The 19,157-nt window shown below is 41.2% G+C and overlaps 1 protein-coding gene across 1 annotated transcript in view; it reads left to right on the top strand.

The window, feature by feature from the left end:
* The window catches only part of LOC135107270 (uncharacterized), a 40,191-nt gene that overhangs the window by 9,975 nt on the left and 11,059 nt on the right, over positions 1-19,157 (top strand). The window contains exons 2-5 of the mRNA XM_064016935.1: positions 11,501-11,614; positions 11,813-11,908; positions 12,057-12,171; positions 16,295-16,473. Of these exons, the coding sequence (XP_063873005.1) occupies positions 11,501-11,614; positions 11,813-11,908; positions 12,057-12,171; positions 16,295-16,473 (504 nt within the window). The remainder of the gene's footprint in view (positions 1-11,500; positions 11,615-11,812; positions 11,909-12,056; positions 12,172-16,294; positions 16,474-19,157) is intronic.

Raw genomic sequence — 19,157 nt, 5'->3', positions numbered from 1 at the left:
TTTTTTCTACAATATTGGCACTTTACCTTAGATTTGGAAAATATTCCAGGTTATACCAGTTTTCAAGAAAGGCTCCTGTTATGACATCCTGAATTATAGAGCTGTGTCCCTAACTTAAGTTTGTGTCAAATCAATGGAACATATAATCACTCAATTTATCTATGAATATATTAAATCTCATGATTTTTTATTAAGGACCAATTTAAGTTTAGATCAGGTAGATCAGCAAAGAACCAGCTAATATTAACTTACAAGATCATCACCAAATAGGTGGACTAAAACTATAATGGTGAATTTATATTATTTGACTATTCAAAAGCCTTTGAATAGTCAAATAATATAAGTTCACCATTATAGTTTTAGTTTTGATTTTGTTTGTGACACTGTAATGATAACTAAGCTGCAGTGTCTGGGAATCAGGAGTCAGCTCAGTAAAGTGTATGAGCATTAAAGGTTGTGAGTGAGGATAAGTCATGCTCATAGCATTGCTCATGTAAAAGAGGAGTAAAAATAACAACACACAGCTTGTTGGCATTACAGGGAATCAGCTGATCTTAAAGAATGAGGTGAAGGCTCTAACTGAACACAGCTTGGAGAATATAAAGGGAATAGAAGAAACAAGCAATGAAGTGGAAAATATTGAGTAAAATTTAAAAAGTATAAGATACTTACTGTAGGTCAGTTGAAGTATGCAGTTTTATGAGGCAAATCACCTCTGCTGGTGGGAGCTTTCACATGAGATTAGCTGCACTGCGCCACAGCACCATACTTTAAAGACCATGATCACCCCACATGACACAAAATTTAGGCCTGTAATGACCATAACAAAATGCCAAAAAAAGAAAGAAAAGGGGGGGAGAGGAGGGCATGTGAAAGCTCCCCCCAGCAGAGATGATTTGCCTTGTAAAATTACAAGCATGCTTCAAATGACCTACGGCAAGTCTTGTATGCTTTTTAAATTTTACGTCATCAAATCTCCTGTGCTGTGATGAGCGTTCCCATGAGGTTTTGAAGCCACATAAGTGTCGTATCTGAATGTAATTACTTGATTTGGACCCCTGTCACTAGAACACATGCATTGTTGAAAAGAAACATGAATGAGCAAAGAAAGCATTCATTAATGGCAGTTACATGAGTTGTACTGTGCCCAAGGAACATGGGAGATTTGTATAAATGTAGAAAACCAGTAATTATACCCTACAAGTAACTTATTAAATACACCTAATAAGGCCCAAACCACATCACAAATAGAGGAACATGAACAATTTGTATATAAAACACCAGTCACCCAAGTAAGAGACATCAACAGTCAAGGTGAAAGACAGTCTCCTGAAAAGGGTCTGATCCCTTAACATGAACAATTTGTATATAAAACACCAGTCACCCAAGTAAGAGACATCAACAGTCAAGGTGAAAGACAGTCTCCTGAAAAGGGTCTGATCCCTTAACAATTTGTTTATCATAAAATTTTGCAACTGTGGCCTGTTGAGTCCACCCAGCTTTTGCCATGATACATTTGATAGGTAAATCCTTTGCCCACCAAATCCTTTGCCTTTGAAGCCGCTGCCAATCTAATGCTGCCTGCTGTGAAAATAGAGGTGTCAGTCCCAGCCCTGCACAACATAACTTTAATCTATCTTGCTATAGTATCCTTAGAGACAGGCTTGTGAGGTTTAACAAAACTGATGATTAACTTATTCACTGCCTTTGGGATGTTGGGCCTGAGCAACTCTGTTTGGGTAATGTATGTGCACAGGGCCTCACACACACAGAGGCTAGCATCCTTTGCATAAGACTTAAAAATAACACTTTGAATATTAAAGTTAGGTCTGCATTGTTTAATGTTGTCCCCTAACTGGATGGAGATAGAAGATTCTTCAATATGAATTCCGTTAAGCACAGGCGAGTGAAGTGTTTGTATTCTGGCTGTCTGAGTCTTGTATTCTGGCTGTCTGAGTCAGTGCCATCAGCATAACTAGCTTGAGTGTGAGTTCCTTTAAAGAAAGTGTAGTCAAGGGGTACATAGAAGTGTGTGAAGTACTGGTTGGACACCCCACATCTTGGTGTACCGAGGCTTGGGAGGCTGTAGGTTGAACACCCCCTTTAAGAATCTGTTCATAAAGGGATGGCTACCTACCGGGGAATCCATTTACCACAATGCCCAATGATGAGAGTGCACCTCTCGCTGTGTTGATAGAATTATAACCCACACCCCTGTGGAAAGTAAAGGTCAAGAAGTTTATAATGATTGGCACAGTGGGATTAAGGGGATCGATGTGCCTTCGACAACAAAATTGTGACCATCTCTTAAGATGTGGTCGGTACTGTTTTTCTGTACCTGGTTTCCAGGATGCCATGATGATATCTGCACCCTCTTTTTTTTTTTTTTTTTTTTTTTTTGTAGGAGGGACACTGGCCAAGGGCAACAAAAATCCAATAAAAAGAGCCCACTGAAATGCCAGTCCAAGAAAAGGGTCCAGAGCGCTATGCCTCGCTCTTGGAGGGACTCCCGTACAGAAGGCATGCCATCAACTGAGTGTGCCTCATGAGGGAATTCCCTTCTGGTGAGGACAATGCGTCAGATGTCCCTCCACTTCCTGACCAGCCTGGGGTAATCGATCAGCTTGCCGAGTAGCATACCCATCCATGGCTGTGACGTCCAAACCGGAACCACTATCCACCCCTTTGCCTGTTCTGCCTGCATTTTCTGCAAGCACCTAGAGATCAATGAAAAAGGTGGGAAAAGATAAGGAAGTGCAAACTTTGCCCAATTGAGAGAGAAGGCATCAAAGTAAGCTGCTTCTGGGTCGGGTTTCCAGGAGCAGAAAGGGGTGATCTGCTTGTTCAGCTGGGAAGCAAAGAGATCAATAGAAGGGTTGCTAAAGATAACACAGATCAGCCTAAAAATGTGGACATGTCTGTCAACATCTACCTTTCCTTCTTGCTGGAAGTTTGCCTACATTCAACCTGTTCCTAAAAAGGATGACCGTTCTAATCCCTCAAACTACCGTCCTATTGCTTTAATTTCCTGCCTATCTAAAGTTTTTGAAACTATCCTCAACAGGAAGATTCTTAAACATCTATCACTTCACAACCTTCTGTCTGATCACCAATATGGGCTCTGTCAAGGCTGCTCTACTGGTGATCTTCTGGCTTTCCTTACTGAGTCTTGGTCATCCTCTTTTAGATATTTTGGTGAAACTTTTGCTGTTGCCTTGGACATATCAAAAGCTTTTGATAGAGTCTGGCACAAAGCTTTGATTTCCAAACTACCCTCCTACGGTTTCTATCCTTCTCTCTGTAACTTCATCTCAAGTTTCCTTTCTGACCGTTCTATTGCTGCTGTGGTAGATGGTCACTGTTCTTCTAAATCTATTAACAGTGGTGTTCCTCAGGGTTCTGTCCTGTCACCCACTCTCTTCTTATTATTCATTAATGATCTTCTAAACCAAACTTCTTGTCCTATCCACTCCTCCTACGCTGATGATACCACCCTGCACTTTTCCATGTCTTTTCATAGACGTCCAACCCTTCAGGAGGTAAACATATCACGCAGGGAAGCCACAGAACGCTTGACTTCTGATCTTTCTAAAATTTCTGATTGGGGCAGAGCAAACTTGGTATTGTTCAATGCCTCAAAAACTCAATTCCTCCATCTATCAACTCGACACAACCTTCCAGATAACTATCCCCTCTTCTTCAATGACACTCAACTGTCCCCCTCTTCTACACTGAACATCCTCGGTCTGTCCTTTACTTATAATCTGAACTGGAAACTTCACATCTCATCTCCAGCTAAAACAGCTTCTATGAAGTTAGGTGTTCTGAGACGTCTCCGCCAGTTTTTCTCGGTTCCACTCATACTGCTCTTCTAGACAGGATGGAATCAAAAGCTTTTCGTCTCATCAACTCCTCTCCTCTAACTGACTGTCTTCAGCCTCTCTCTCACTGCTGCAATGTTGCATATCTAGCTGTCTTCTACTGCTATTTTCATGCTAACTGCTCTTCTGATCTTGCTAACTGCATGCCTCCCCTCCTTCCGCGGCCTCGCTGCACAAGACTTTCTTCTTTCTCTCACCCCTATTCTGTCCACCTCTCTAACACAAGAGTTAACCAGTATTCTCAATCATTCATTCCTTTCTCTGGTAAACTCTGGAACTCCCTGCCTGCTTCTGCATTTCCACCTTCCTATGACTTGAATTCCTTCAAGAGGGAGGTTTCAAGACACTTATTCATCAATTTTTGACCACTGCTTTGACCCTTTTATGGGACTGGCATTTCAGTGGGCATATTTTTTTATTGGATTTTTGTTGCCCTTGGCCAGTGTCCTTCCTACATAAAAAAAAAAAAAAATTGTTAACAACATTTCACACCAGCCCAATATTAAAGTGGAGTTGTCATTACAGAGTAGTGACTTGGTGCTATCCATTTCCTTGCCATAGGTTACAGCCGTAGTGTTATCGCAAAAGACTTTAATGTGTTTACCCCTTAACTCCTGGCTAAAGGTTTGAAGAGTAAACAAAATTGCTTTAAGCTCCAGCACATTAATGTGTAAAAGGCTCTCCTCTAAAGACCAACTACCACCTGTAGACTGATGGTTAAGGTAACCACCCCAGCCAACTGAGAAGGCATCTGTGAACAATTCAATGTCCGCGGCTGACAGAAAAATGTCCCTGCCCTGAACAGCAGCATTAGAGCACCACCATCGGAGTTCTGTCTTCATTTCCTCGGAAATGGTCATCCTAGCATCAAAGTTACCCTGTTCTTGCTTTAATGCATCAATTTTGGCTCTTTCAAGTTTCCTGTAGTGAAGTTTACTGAGCACATCCGCTGGAGTGGCAGCAACAAGAAGACCAATGACACAGGCCACTTGTCTAATCGAAGCTTTGTCCCTGCACAAGAGTGGCTCACAACCTTGCACTAAAGACACTACTCAACGTTTGGTCAGGGAAATTTTCATGCTGTCAGTGTCAATAATGTTGCCTTGATATTCAATCCGTTTAGTTAGGACCAGAACTGACTTGCTCTCATTGATACAGAAGCCCAATTTCCTCAAGAGAGCAATAGTATTATGCATGCCCACAAGGCAACCGGACATTGAACTACTGCAGATAAGAGAGTCGTCAATGAAACTGGTGATTGTGAGACCCGTATTCCTCAGAGAAGAGTAAACCAGCTTCATGACCTTGGTGAAGATCCTAGGGTCTTCTGATACCCCATTTGGGAGACAAGTGAATTGATTAGTTATGCCTTGCCAATTGAAACAGAAACTTTTGTTGTTCTTTCGCAATCTTAATCAAATAGTAGGCATGTCTCGAATCCACAGAAGCAAGAAAGTCACCTGCATTAATGAGTCTGTTGGCATGTTCAAAGTCCTTCATCTTAAAATGTTTGTATGGGATATAAGAATTCAGTTTTTCTAAGTTCAGAACCATCCTATATTCCCCATTCTCTTTCTTCATCAGAAAAATGGGGAAGATAATTTGCTCTTTCTTCCTATGTGTAACTTTAATGACCTTAAGTGCCAACAATTTATTGATCTCCCCATTAATAATGTCTTGCTCTGCTTTATTGAACCTGTACTCAAGATTGCCAAGAAATAAATGTGTAATATCATCCTCATTAATATCTAGATGTTAGTGCTCTCCTACATCCAAAATAACAGGGTCACTATTAATGGAACACCATTCATGAGCAAAGTAGTGAAGCCTTCCACCCACAAAACATTCACTTGCCTGATTTACTGCCGAGGCTTGAAGCTGCCCTGGCTCTTGGCATTTTTTGAGTCTGTTTTGAGGAATGCAGAGGAAGATCATTGATCACCCCTGAAGCTTCCAAAGACCATAAGGCTGGAACCTTGAAGAGAACCCCTTGAAGTTAGCTGAGGCCCCAAAACCTCTTGATCTGCTTCTTGGATGTAATTGCATTCTTAAGCTTCACGGATTCCTCGATATGCTTCACAGACTGGGGGATGGAATATCATCACCAAAGAGGAACCAATTCATCATTACCATCGCTACCTTCTTGGTACAAAGATGAGTAAATCTGTGATTAATTTCACGTTTCATGACACAACGCCTTGCTAAATTATTCCTGAAGTTGGCATTGCCCAACAAGGTCAGGACATCATTGATCATGCCCACTTCATGGGCCACCACTGGGTGATTGTCTTTCTGGGCCACTTTATCGAGGACTAACAGTGACTTGGTAATAGTAGTCGCTGCCCTCAGGATATCCTTGTTAACCTCCTTCAAGCAGAAATCAGTCTTTTTAACTTCCCCCTAAGTGCATCCAGGATCAGAGGGTTGGACTCCACTGGGGCAAGGGCAGGACAATTGGAAGGTCTCATTACAATCTCATCTTCACAGATAGACTTGTAGTCGTCCTCCCATAGACCATTGTCAAACAGGAAGCTATGTCTGCCACCTTACTGTCAATTTCGTCCGAAACAGTCTCAGGCAGGCCAAATGCCTTGGCACCCAGCTGCAAGGTACTATCACTTGGGCACGGCACACAATCATCATCAACCTCACTACTGGCCTCTAAAAATCCCAAGAAACTAGCAGGGAAACCGAAACGAATCGGCCCATGAGAGGGGCCAGCACCATCATTAACCATTTGAGGCCGTGGAGGGGAAGAAGCAGCAGTCACCTCCAGCAACCATGAAGGGGGGAAAGGGGCCTGCCTGTTCACTTTTAACTGGGCAATCTCACCCCTCAGCTCTGCCAGAGTGTCCAGAACCACATTCCATTGGGAAGGAGGGACTGAAGCATGTGTTGCCACGGGAAGAGGGCAGGAGGGGGTGTTAACTTCACCTGAAAGGCAAGGCCCATGACGAGATGAGTGCTTGGCCACCCTCCTGCTGGCGCCAAGAGCAGCACCCTCACTGGAGCTACTGCCCCTGCCCCTAAGATCATTGGAAGATCTACAGGTCCCCCTGGTAGTAAGAGGTAAAGAGGCCCACTCTTCCCCTGAATCAGAGGACAGCATGATAACAGCCACTGGCCAGCGAAAACAATAACAAGCCATAAGCTTGATTGCTGGTAATCAGCAGCATACAAAATAGACACTTGGACGGCACAATCCACTCCAAACTTAGATAACGGATTGTAGGCACTGTACCTGCGTAACAGGTGATGTGGCCTTGCTGAAAAGGAGACGCTGCAGGAGAAAACACCACAGAACCCAACAGCATGACCTTCTGGCATGGCTATGGGCAAGCAACTGGTGCTGTGGTGCAGTGCAGCTCATCTCATGGGAACACTCACCACAGCAGAGGGAATTTGATGACGTAAAATTGAGGCAGTTGATCATTCAAGATGGCTAGTTTCCTTCTAAAAACCTATAAGGGAAGTATCTCAGCAGATTGCTCATCCAGTGCCTTCTACAAGTGAACAGGTAACAATGGTTGCAGAGTTAGCAGCTGGGAGGGTGAATGCTCATAAAGCTAGTTTACAAGACATTTTAGAATTTAAAGTAAAGGAATTTATTGCTGAAGGGGAAGGGAGAGTGAGAAGAAAGTAATCTAATGGTCTTTAGTGTAACAGAAAATAGGACAAAGGACAGGAAGGAGGGAGGAAAGGATGACAAGATACAAATAACAAATCTTTTACAAGAATTAAAAATAGATTATGGACCATTGTAACACTACCACATTGGAAGGATCCAAGAAACGGGTAATCCAATGCCAAGACTGATTCATCTTACCTTCACATCTAAGTTGATCAGAGATGAGATAATGAAACTGTACCACAAAGACAGGAAAACAGGAAGGAACAATGGAAATAGTGACAAAAACATGTTCCAAGAGGAGTATAAGAAAAGACCACACTCCATGAGAAATTAAGGAAGAGCATGAACTGGCTGGCAAGCACCAAGTAGACATTCAGACAGTAGTGGTTGCAGGGTTAGAAAAAACCTGGGTTTAAAAAATAAAAACCTAGCCCACTGTTTTTTTTAGGGGGGTTTATTGTTTTTTTTTGGGGGATTTTATTTGTTTTTTGTTTATTCATAATATTAATATTTGAATCAGCTTAAATAAGCAATTAAGAAGTAATCTAGAGTGAAGCAAGGTTTGAAATGTTTTTTGTTATTTTTTCATGCAGGAGGGAGCAGCAAAAGTGTAATAAAAAAAAAAAGCCCATTGAGGTGCTGGTCCCCGAACAGTCAAAAGCAGTAATTAGAAATTACAGGATAAGTGTCTGGAAACCTCCCTCTCAAAAGAGTTCAAATCATTGGAAGGTAAAAATAAAGAAGCAAAGTTTACCAGAAAAAGGAATGAATGATTAAGAATACTGGTTAACTCTTGCATTAGAGAGGTGGACAGAATAGGGGTGAGAGAAAGAAGAAAGTCTTGTGCAGCGAGGCTACGTTAGGAGGGGAGGCATGCAGTTAGCAAGATCAAAAGAGCAATTGGCATGAAAATAATGGTAGGAGATAGCAAGAGATGCAGCATTGTGGTAATGAGAGAGAGAGGCTGAAGACAGTCAATTAGAGGAGAAGGATTGATAAGATGAAAAGCTTTTGTTTCCACCCATTTATGTGAAGCATACTCCATACATGAGCAGATACCACCCCTGTACAGAATTAGCAGCTGGGGGGGCTGAGAAAATCTGGCGGAGATGATTCAGAAAGTCTAACTTCACAGAAGCTGTTTTAGCTAGAGATGAGATGTGAAGTTTCCAGTTTGGATTGTAAGTAAAGGACAGACCAAGGATGTTCAGTGTAAAAGAGGGGGACAGTTGAATGTAATTGAAGATGGGATAGTTGTCTGGAAGGTTGTGTTCAGTTAATGGATGGAGAAATTAGAAATTGACTTTTTGAGGCATTGAACAACACTAAGTTTGCTCTGCTCCAATCAGAAATTTTAGAGAGATTAGAAGTCAGGCATTCTGTGGCTTCCCTGTGTGAACTGTTTGCTTCCTGAAGGGTTGACCATCTTTGAAAAGACATGGCAAAGTTCAGGGTGGTATCATCAGCATATGAGTGCATAGGACAAGAAGTTTGGTTTAAAAGATCATTGATGAATAATAGGAAGAGAGTGAGTAACAGGACAGAACCCTGAGGGATTAGGCCTATGAGGGCATGGAAAACATCACTGTGACAGATTTTAATGGGTAGCATGAAGTAGTCAGAAGGTGGAGGAGAGGGAGGAACAAGTCCTGAATCATCCAAGGTAGAGTTTTTAGTAAAGGTTTGAGTGAAGAGTTCATCTTTAGAGATAGATGAGATGGCAATGGTGCCATCAGGTTGAAATAAAGGAGGGATAGATGAAGAAGCAAAGTTATTGGAGATGTTTTTGACTAGCTGCCAGAAGTTATGAGGGGAGTTAGATCTTGAAAGATTTTGACACTTTCTATTAATGAAAAACAGACACTTGCTTAGGTCGTGCTGATGCAGGTTGGTCCAGTTGGACAAAGCCTATGTTAACTTGTACTGTACAGGAAATGAATGGGTCAGGCTTGACTGCCCTTACACTTTTTATGTATATGTACATATACCTTATTTATTTATGTATATGTACATATACCTTATTTATCAATATGACATAAAAATAAATTTTCGTATGTAAATTTTTTTTTTTTTTCCCCAAAAACCTAATTAGGTTTTCTTTTCTTTTCTTTCTTTCTTTTTTTTTTTTCTCTCTCCCAACCCTGAGTGGTTGTGGTGTGTATTACTTCATCAGCTCTCTTTCCTTTCTTACCTTACTCCAACATCATATCCCCTTTACATGTCACAACTACATCATGTAAAACCTCCCCTTGTCAGAATGTATACTTGGCTTTTACTGGCTTTGCCTTTAAAGACAAAAATAAACTCCTTAATGAAACACATTTGGCAGTGTACTGTAGTTCCATGAATTAGGGGACACTTCAAAAAGTTTTGCCAAAATGTCATATTGATTCAACAGTTTGTTTATAACATAATTGTGAAAAATAATGCCTCATAGGGTTTGAAATGGATAGTAGTAGTTTCTCAGAAAATTATATCAAGTTCATGGAACTTATTCAAGTTGTCACTGATTTGAGATCTACCAACCTGATGATGATAGGGGACTTCAAGTATCCAGAAATTAATTGGGACATGAACTCAAGTGAGGGTGGACACAGTCAACCAATAACAGCCTTCATGAAGGTGATAATCATTTTCGTTATTCGGTACCAAATGGAACCTACTTGCTACAGGGAAAGACAGAGGGCAAGTATTTTAGACTTGATCTCTATCGATAGAGAGGATATCATTGATGATTTTACAATAATATCTAAAATCTGGAAAATTGATTACTTCGTGCTGTAGATTACTCTGAGCTGTGGATATGAGGAAGTTCCAAAATTACTGCACTGTAACTACAACAAGACAGATTTGAACCTTTTGAAGCTGTCAGCAGTGAATTGTGAGGAAAAAATGTGTGGGGTCTTCAAGCAAAAACTATGACACAGTATAACTACCCCACAAATGTGATTGTTTGGGTCCCAGCAGAAACAAAGGGTGAATAGACAAAGAGACACTTGAATATGTCCACAAGATTGATTGCTCTATTGTCATAGTAAATATTTTATATGGTAAATTATATATTAAACAATAATGGCCTGGTTTGCCACCCCATAAATGGCTCTTTAGCAGACATAATGTAAATTAATGGGGATCTGACATTATATCTGGCATTTATGTAATTACTCATTAAATCATCTATCTTTATATACTGTATGTAAGTACCAATCATCCCAGTCCCTGTCTGAACTCTACAGACTACTGAGAGGGGAAAGGTAATGAGACACCATCTCACTGGCACTCCAGTCTTTATTTACAGCACAGAGCAGCACTACAAGGCACAAGGCACACTAACACGTCACAGGACAAGTAAACCACACTCCACATGGCCGTACTCAGCAAAGCGTCTATTATCGCAGGGTAATGTGTCTCACCTCACAGTGCAGCAGTACAGCACACAAAAGTATCACGACTCAGAGGTGGTGTCACTTACTGTCTCCACTCACAGTCTGCACTATTACAGACAACACAGTTGTCACCCACACTCCTCAGCTCCCAGTAGCCACTGTCTCAGGCTGCCAGGGCACGCAATCCTCACAGCGTGCTTTGGGGCACAGAATCACATAGTGGCAGCGGCGGGGGAAGAGTGTTGTAATGTAGCACAAGGGGAGTGTATTGCGGGCATCTTCTTGGCTTATCAGCACACGTGTTGTGTAGGTAGCAGACGGTCGAGCTCAGCCTCTCTGGCAGCAGCAGTTCCCTGCATAGACTTGGCTCGTGGATGATTGGCTAGCGCTCTAGCCAACTGGTGGCCTCCAGCTTCACTACCACCCAGCAGCTCACTACAGTGCTGCCAACACCCAACTTTACCACTCGGTGGTACAGCACCACCAACGTCACCCCAATACCGCAACAATATTGTTAATTAATTCACCAACTCCCTTAGCTTAATTACTTTGAAGCCTCTTACCATGTTCATTTGTACCTGACGTGCATCTCATCCTTGCAGGGCACTCATGGTGACCTCCACCCCCAAGAGAGGCACCAGGTTGCCAGAGGAATCACTACCCCTTCCATCTCCACTGCAGCCTCCAAGCACTGCAGTGGAAATCACTAAAAGAAGGTTCACATATTCCTCTTTTTGTTCATTCATTCATTATGGAATACTAGTACTTCCTCCTAAAAATCCTCTCTAGGAGTTATGTTTTCTTCTCTTCTCCCTCACACTCCCTCACACTTAATTCACTAACTCTCTTAGCTTAATTACTTTGAAGCCTCTTTCCATGTTCATTTGTACCTGACATGCATCTCATCCTTGCAGGGCACGCATAGTGACCTCCACCCCCAAGAGAGACGCCAGGTTGCCAGAGGAATCACTACCCCTTCCAAGCACTGCAGTGGAGATCACAAAAAAACAGTACAGTATTCCTCTTTTTGTTCGTCTATCCATCACAAAATACTAGTACTTCCTCCTAAAAATTCTCTCTAGGAGTTAGGTTTTTCTCTTCTCCCTCACACTCCCAGCCTTTCATCAACCGTATTTAACATGCATCTCACCCATGTAGGAAACGGATGGTGAACTCTACCAACAAGAGAGGCATCAAACCACCTGAGGAACTACCAAGGCTGCCCACCATGCCCTCCAAGCACTGCCGCTCTTCTTTCTATCGCAAAAAGAAGGTTAACATATTTCTCATTATTTGTTCATCCATCCATTATGGAATACTGGTACTTTCTCCTAGAAATCATATTTAAGAATTATGTTTTTCCTCTTTTTTTCCTCACACTCCCAATCTTTCACCAACTCTACCACCTTCCCTCTTTATCCACACAAACATCTGTATTATCTGTAACAATCTGCTGTATTTTACTAGAGGACCAGTACTCTCCCTTATTCTGAGACATTGGGGCTGCAGGAAAATCATCCAAAATTACTTGATTTCCTGTCATTTGAAACATCTACCACATACTGGATTTATCTTATTACACTTGTTAATTTAACTTTTTTTTTTGTGGAAAGTCTTGTCTCAACCTGGGACTGAAGACTTTGAGATACACATTATCCTTATTTTCCATTATTCTCACCCAAACTGACCAAGATTGTTATTTTAATAGTTTATATTAGGTTTTGCTAAATATTTCTAGGGTTTTTGCATCATTGAATGTATTATTATATTAAATCTGGGAAAATTATAATATTCAATAATCTGTGTAGGAACACCCAGTTATTATTGGTAAGAGTGTATCACGGTGGGAGTCTTTATTTTTTAAATTTTGCCACTCGGTCTTTGTCTACTTTGCCAGCTGTACACTTGATCCAAAAATGGGTCAGAGCCCAAGGGTGGTGCAAGGCAAGTTTTTGTTTAGTAGAACTGGCTGTACCACTCTTGGCATTGATTTATAGTAACAGTTCATTGCTTCAAAGAACATTATTTACTCCTAGTTACTAATGTACATTGTTTTATATATGATTAAAAAAATGTAAATCAAACAACAACAGTAAGTAGGAGTGTGTAGAAATTTGTCTTTTCCAAAATGCTATACTCAAGGTCTCAGTATGTTTGCATATAATATGCATGGAGATCATAAATATACAAAAAAATATTGTGATTCCAAAATGTTAGTGTATTGTGGTTTTTATACTTAAAGGGTGGATTTTGTACTAGTTCTCCCTAAAAATCTCACAGGTTTTGAAAAGCATGTGTTACTGGCCATTCACTCGAAATAGCCAGAGAACTTGCTGAAATGTGAATATTGTGCAGTAATAATGCCAAGCCCAGGCAGAGGAGGATATTAGTTAGGTTTGGGAAAAGCAAATAGGGAACAGGAGGATTTTTTCTAGAGGACTGAAGTGGGGTTTACACAGGGCATTTTGTGGCTGCTTGCAGCCAGAATTGTGTAGCCAGGAGTGCAGTTTGTGGCTGCTTGCAGCCAGGATTGTGTAGCCAGGAGTGAAACACAGCCAGGATTTGCTGAATTGCTGGAGCAGCTGGGAAACTGCTCTGTCAGTCTGATCAGCTGCCATCCCAGCAATTTTCCAGGCTCAGATGAGAACAACTACCAATATGAAATTGAAAATAGGAAGAATATTATTGGAAAGAATTTTAGTAATAACCATTGACTCTACCATTATATACAATAAGTAAATAAAATATTCAAGTTTATTTACAAAAAAAAATTGAAAATAGACATGAAATTGGTTTCTTTACATCATCACTGAGGAAGCAAGCAGCCTAGCATGTGTGTACCAGAAGGCTTCATGAGCACAACACCCTGCAAGGCTATATATACCAGGAACAAGTCTACAATCTTTTCTTTTGCTTTTTCTTCAAGCGCAGCACAATCACAATTATAGCAACCAGCTTGGAGGAGCAGGACTCCATCTTGATTGTTTATTTTTCATGCAGCTGGCTAGCAGGCTAGGGGCTGCTCTCAACCGTGTGAATGTTTTCGGGTGAAACCTGCCGGCTACTCCAGGTGGCTGCAAGCAGTCAGGTGGAAACTCAGCCCCGTGAAAACCCACCTTAAGTAGTACGGAAGCAAGTCGTGGCCAATCACCAGCTGCCAGATGGGCACAGAGCAATATCAGCACTAAGCTAGATGACCCAAGCCACCATCCTCACTCTCTTTGGCCCTGACACACAGCAATCAAGGATGTGTACTGTTTTCCCAAGAATCTCACCCCAGACATCCAGTGAAGGCATGAATGATGAGTTGGTGGCCACCATGTGCTGACAACACCCCTCTGAGGAGCGACCAGCAGAGAGGTGACACAAAACATTCCTTGTAGGTGCTGTCAAGAGACCAGGTGGACCTGGTCAACCAGCAGCTGGATGAGGTGAAGCCAGGTCACTGCAGGGAAGCAAGGTGCAAGCAAGGAAGCCACAGACACCACAGGGCTATGGTGGAACTTGTGAGGAATCACCAGGGCTGCCTGTGAGCCTTTCCCTAATGTTGCCACCTCCCACTGTATCTTCACTACTGGTGAGTCCAGGTGTATGGCCACCATACACCTAGACCCCAACCTGCCTACAAGAACTGCAGGGACATCCACTCAATATAGAGACAGATAAGAACCCCAGGATTTGTAATATTAATTAATTTATTTAGTTAGCTAGCTAGCTAGCTAGGTGCTGCAGCCCCAAAAGATACTTTAACAGATAGGGATCCTCCTTGTTTTTTTTTTTTTTTTTTTTTGTTGTTGTCTTGAGCATGATAGTGAAAGTATTTATTTCTTTATTTATTTTTCATTTAAGCCAATAATTTTTTTGTGGGGGGCGCAACTTTTGGGTATACTGAAGTCTTCAAGTTACACCAGCAAGTGATATACACACACAAAGTTGTTTCTTAAGTATTTTTTTTTTTTTATTTGAAATATGTGACTGGGGAATCAGCACACAAGGTAAAACATAAAAAAAAATTTTCTTCTAATTACACAATACATGTGCCTGATCATGATTCCGAGTATGCTACCAAATGACATTGCTGCTCAGTGAACAAGCCTATTAAAAATTTCAGTTATGTTTCTTCATGGTGTGGAAGAAACAATATTCATGAATCCATTATGTTTCATCATGGTGTGGAAGAAACATGTTCATGAGATTTGAATTACTCAGTGTGGTTTATTAGTGTCATACAGTTCACTACAGTAATATTTGCACCAACATCACCACATGTGCCTCTTCCTTTGCCTCACATCTAGAGCACATAAGATGTGCTCTAGATGTGAGGCAAAGGAAGAGGCACATGTGGTGATGAAAAAAATAGTTGGCATAACGATTCTTTTCAACATTATTGGTATTGTATTGCATTTTTTTTATTTGAGAAGGTAGAGATTACCATAGTCTTCTCTAAAAGTCTCTCACCCACACTCCACTCACCTCTTGAAAGTTCTAGATGTACATGCTGGACACAACATATTATGAGGGACAATGTAATTTGCTAAAGTGAGAGTACTTTGACATAATCATGCCAACACCTGGCAGAGGAGGATATTAGCTAGGTATAGGAGGTAGAAGGAGACAACAGCATGGATCCTTTGTTGTTAAGTATTGCTGATAAGAACCTTAACCAATCCTCATCTGCCAGGCTTGCACAGAACCATACCAACACTTAACCTCAGGACTGCGCGAGCCTCCCTCTTTCCTTCCTGGCCACAACACGCAAGCAGGCAGACATCCACTCTCCTGCCCAGGCCACCTACTAGTGTAACCCCCCAGGCAGACATGGGGAGTAACTCAATCCTGCTGGAGGTATTGTCAAGGGATGCCCATGAGGGACCGTCAAGGGACGCTGCACTGGCTACCCCTTCACCCTCACCACCACCAGTGAGACAAGGTGGCCACCATTGGTCACTCATCCTGAATCCTGGACCTGCTTGAGAGGAGCGCTGTTGGTTTGCTTATCCATATCCAGTGCTATCAACCAGATAAAACATGAATGGGATCTCAGAGTCTCATAAGGCTAGATAGGCAGGTAGTCCCACCTCCTGGTAATTAATCAGAGGGGGAAGTGATAGGGAGGGATCCTCCTCAGCCTGGCAAACGTTAAGACTTCCATCCATTGTGAGCAGTTAGAAGTAAAAATATTTATTTTTTTCTTTTCACTCAAAACCTGTATTTTATCTTTTCTTTTATCTATTCCATTTTATTTTATTTTTTCTTAAAGTATGTGACTGGAAATTGGCACAGTATTGTAGCACATTAGACATCAGGTGGTTTATTTATTTGCTTCATAATGTATATTTTTTCCTGTGTCTTATGTGTCAACAAACACAGTAACTTATCTGTGTTACTGCTTACAGGATTCCAAGTCAGCCAGTAAAGGTGGCAGCACCCCTGCCCGCAAGCTCAGGTGTCGTCCTGGCACCGTAGCACTGAGAGAGATCCGCCACTACCAGAGCACCTGGAACACACTCATTCCCAAGCTGCCTTTCTCTCGGCTGGTGCGAGAAATCCTGGCAGATCTCAACCGTGATCTCAGGTTTGCCTACTTTTATGATTATTCTACTGCTAGATATCTTTTTTTTATAATCACATGCAACTTTTTTGTTGTGTTATAGCCACTTGAGTAGTCTTTTAGCTATGAAAAAACACAGATAATCTATTCATTCTTATCTCAGTGTGTCCATACAAACAAATTCTAACATTGCTCTGAATGTTAGTAAAGGATGGCCAAAGGAGGAAGAGGCAGTAGACACCTGCCAAAACAATAATCTTACTTGATCAGGGGGTGCTGTGAAATTTCCAATGACCCAGCTGTGGCCTCACTGAATGTTTCTCTTTGTGCCTCACAACACAAGGGCTCAGTCATAGCCTGCCCACTTCCTTCATATAACTACATCCACCCTTCACTCAAAATAAAAAAAATATGGCAACTCTTACACCAGCCTCAGAGTCTCCATCTGGGGAGGAGACCACAAATGTTCCCAGGTCAGACTGCTCTTTTTGTATCAACCCTAAGAGCCTTGACACCCCACACAATTTTTTCGTCATTAACTTCTGCAACATTTGCAGCCTTAGACATAATTTTCAATCTGTAGAATACCACCTCTCTTCTATTAAACCTCATCTTTTCCACACCAAAATGCAGATGTCTGAGGCAACTAACAGTAGCCCCTTCCCTGTTCCTTTCTACTTTCTCTGTCCTCATTTTCAATCCAAAGCTGGATGTTGCATCTAACTTGCTCTAGTGCCATTGCTCTTGAATCTTCCAAGTTTTCCATCATTAGGCTACAACTACAGAGTCACTCTCAAACTAAATTTATCTTTGCTGTATACCTCTCACCTAACTCCTCTGACCATAAAAATTTCTTTGACTACTTAACTTCCATAGTGGAGCACATCCTAACTCTCTTTTATTTTACTGGATCTGCTTTCTTGGAGACTTCATTGTTCACCACAAGCTTTGTCTTTCCTCTCCCTTCACTGACCAAACTTGTGAGCTAGCCTTTAACTTTACTGTCTTCCATGACTTAGAACATAAGTGCAACACCCAACTCATATCCCTGACTGTCTTTGAGATAGGCCCAACATTCTTGACTTTCTCCTAACCTTTATTCCCTCTGCTTATGCTGTCATTCTGTCTTCTCCATTGGGGTCTTTCAATCATAATCTCAGATCTGCATCTCCGATGACTTCAATCCCTCCTCAGGATCCCCTAAAGAGGTGTCTCTGGTGTTTTGCCTCTGCTAATTGGGGGACCTGAGGAGGTATTATGCTGATTTTCCAAGGAATGACTACTGCTTCAATGTCAGACCTGTCTCTGTGTGCTGGGCACATAACATAGGTGATAATGTCTTGCATGGAGGTATACATTCTTCACTCTCTCTTGACCTAAACCTTCCAAACCTTGGTTCAACTCAATCTGTCCTTGTGCTATACATGATAGGGAGGTGGCTCACAAAAGGTACTTGAGCCTTCCACCACCTGTATTTCATGCACCTTATATTTCTGCCTGGAATCATGCGAAGTTTGTTCTCCAATTAACCAAAAACTCCTCCATCAATAGAAAATGTCAGTATCTTTCACTCCCCTTGTGACTTTTGGCACCTAGCCAAAAATATCTGCAATAACTTTACTTCTTCTTTCCCACCTACCCTCCTCCCAGTGCCATCTCATCTCATCTATCTCTATAGCTGAACTCTGCTCAGATTTTTGCTAAAAACTCTACCTTGGATGATTCAATGTTTGTTCCTCCCTCTCTGCCACCCTCCAACTACTTTATGCTACCCATTAAGATCCTTCATAATGTTGTTTTCCATGCCCTCTCTGTCTTTAACCCTCAGAAGGCTTATGGACCTAATGGGATCCTTCCTGTTGTTCTCCAAAATTGTACCAAGTAAAAATTTGCCATGTCAAACTCTTCCAATTCTGTTTTATCAACATCTACCTTTCCTTGCTGGAAGTTTGCCTACATTCAGCCTGTTCCTAAAAAGGGTGACTGCTATAATCCTTCAAACTACTGTTCTATTGCTTTAATTTTTTAGTCTATCCCCAACAGAAAGATTCTTTAACATCCATCTCTTCACAACCTTATATCCTTAGGTGGATGTTATCACAATAAATTAGTGAGATAATTTACCATAATAGCAATATTGGGTTATTAGTTATCTGATAACTATTTTTCCCACATTATCAATTCATCGGTGTTGCCAATACTTTTGGTTCCAAACCAGTGATAATTGATAATTTTAGTTTTTGAAACACCAGCATGTTGAAGTTTTAAACTTTCAAAATCAAGTGTAGTTATTTTACTTAAAACAGTACTTTTCATTTGTGAATAGACATAATAAACATTGAATTTGAATGTTTTTTTCTAAGGTTTTCTAAGTTTTCTGAGGTAAAGATGAAAATAAAGATTTGGATTTACTGATTTTTTTTTACTTAAGATATCAATATTGTTATCACTGGTGTCGGAATTTTGGATACATTGATTTACCACTTACCTGTTATCAGGGAATAAATTTATTACCAGTTATTGATTACTGGTTATTACTGTTAAGGTTATCATTATTGATTTATTGGTTGTTGTGATTTTTTTTTTTTTTGTTATTGCACTCTGGTATGCTTATACCTGATCACCAGTATGGGTTCTGTCTGTTATGGCTGCTCTGCTGGTGATCTTTTGGCTTTCCTTACTGAGTTCTGGGTTCTTTCAGCTGTAAT

The sequence above is a fragment of the Scylla paramamosain genome, chromosome 15 (genome assembly GCF_035594125.1).
Source record: "Scylla paramamosain isolate STU-SP2022 chromosome 15, ASM3559412v1, whole genome shotgun sequence".
NCBI lineage: Eukaryota > Metazoa > Arthropoda > Malacostraca > Decapoda > Portunidae > Scylla > Scylla paramamosain.
This window is presented reverse-complemented; position numbering and strand designations above follow the sequence as displayed.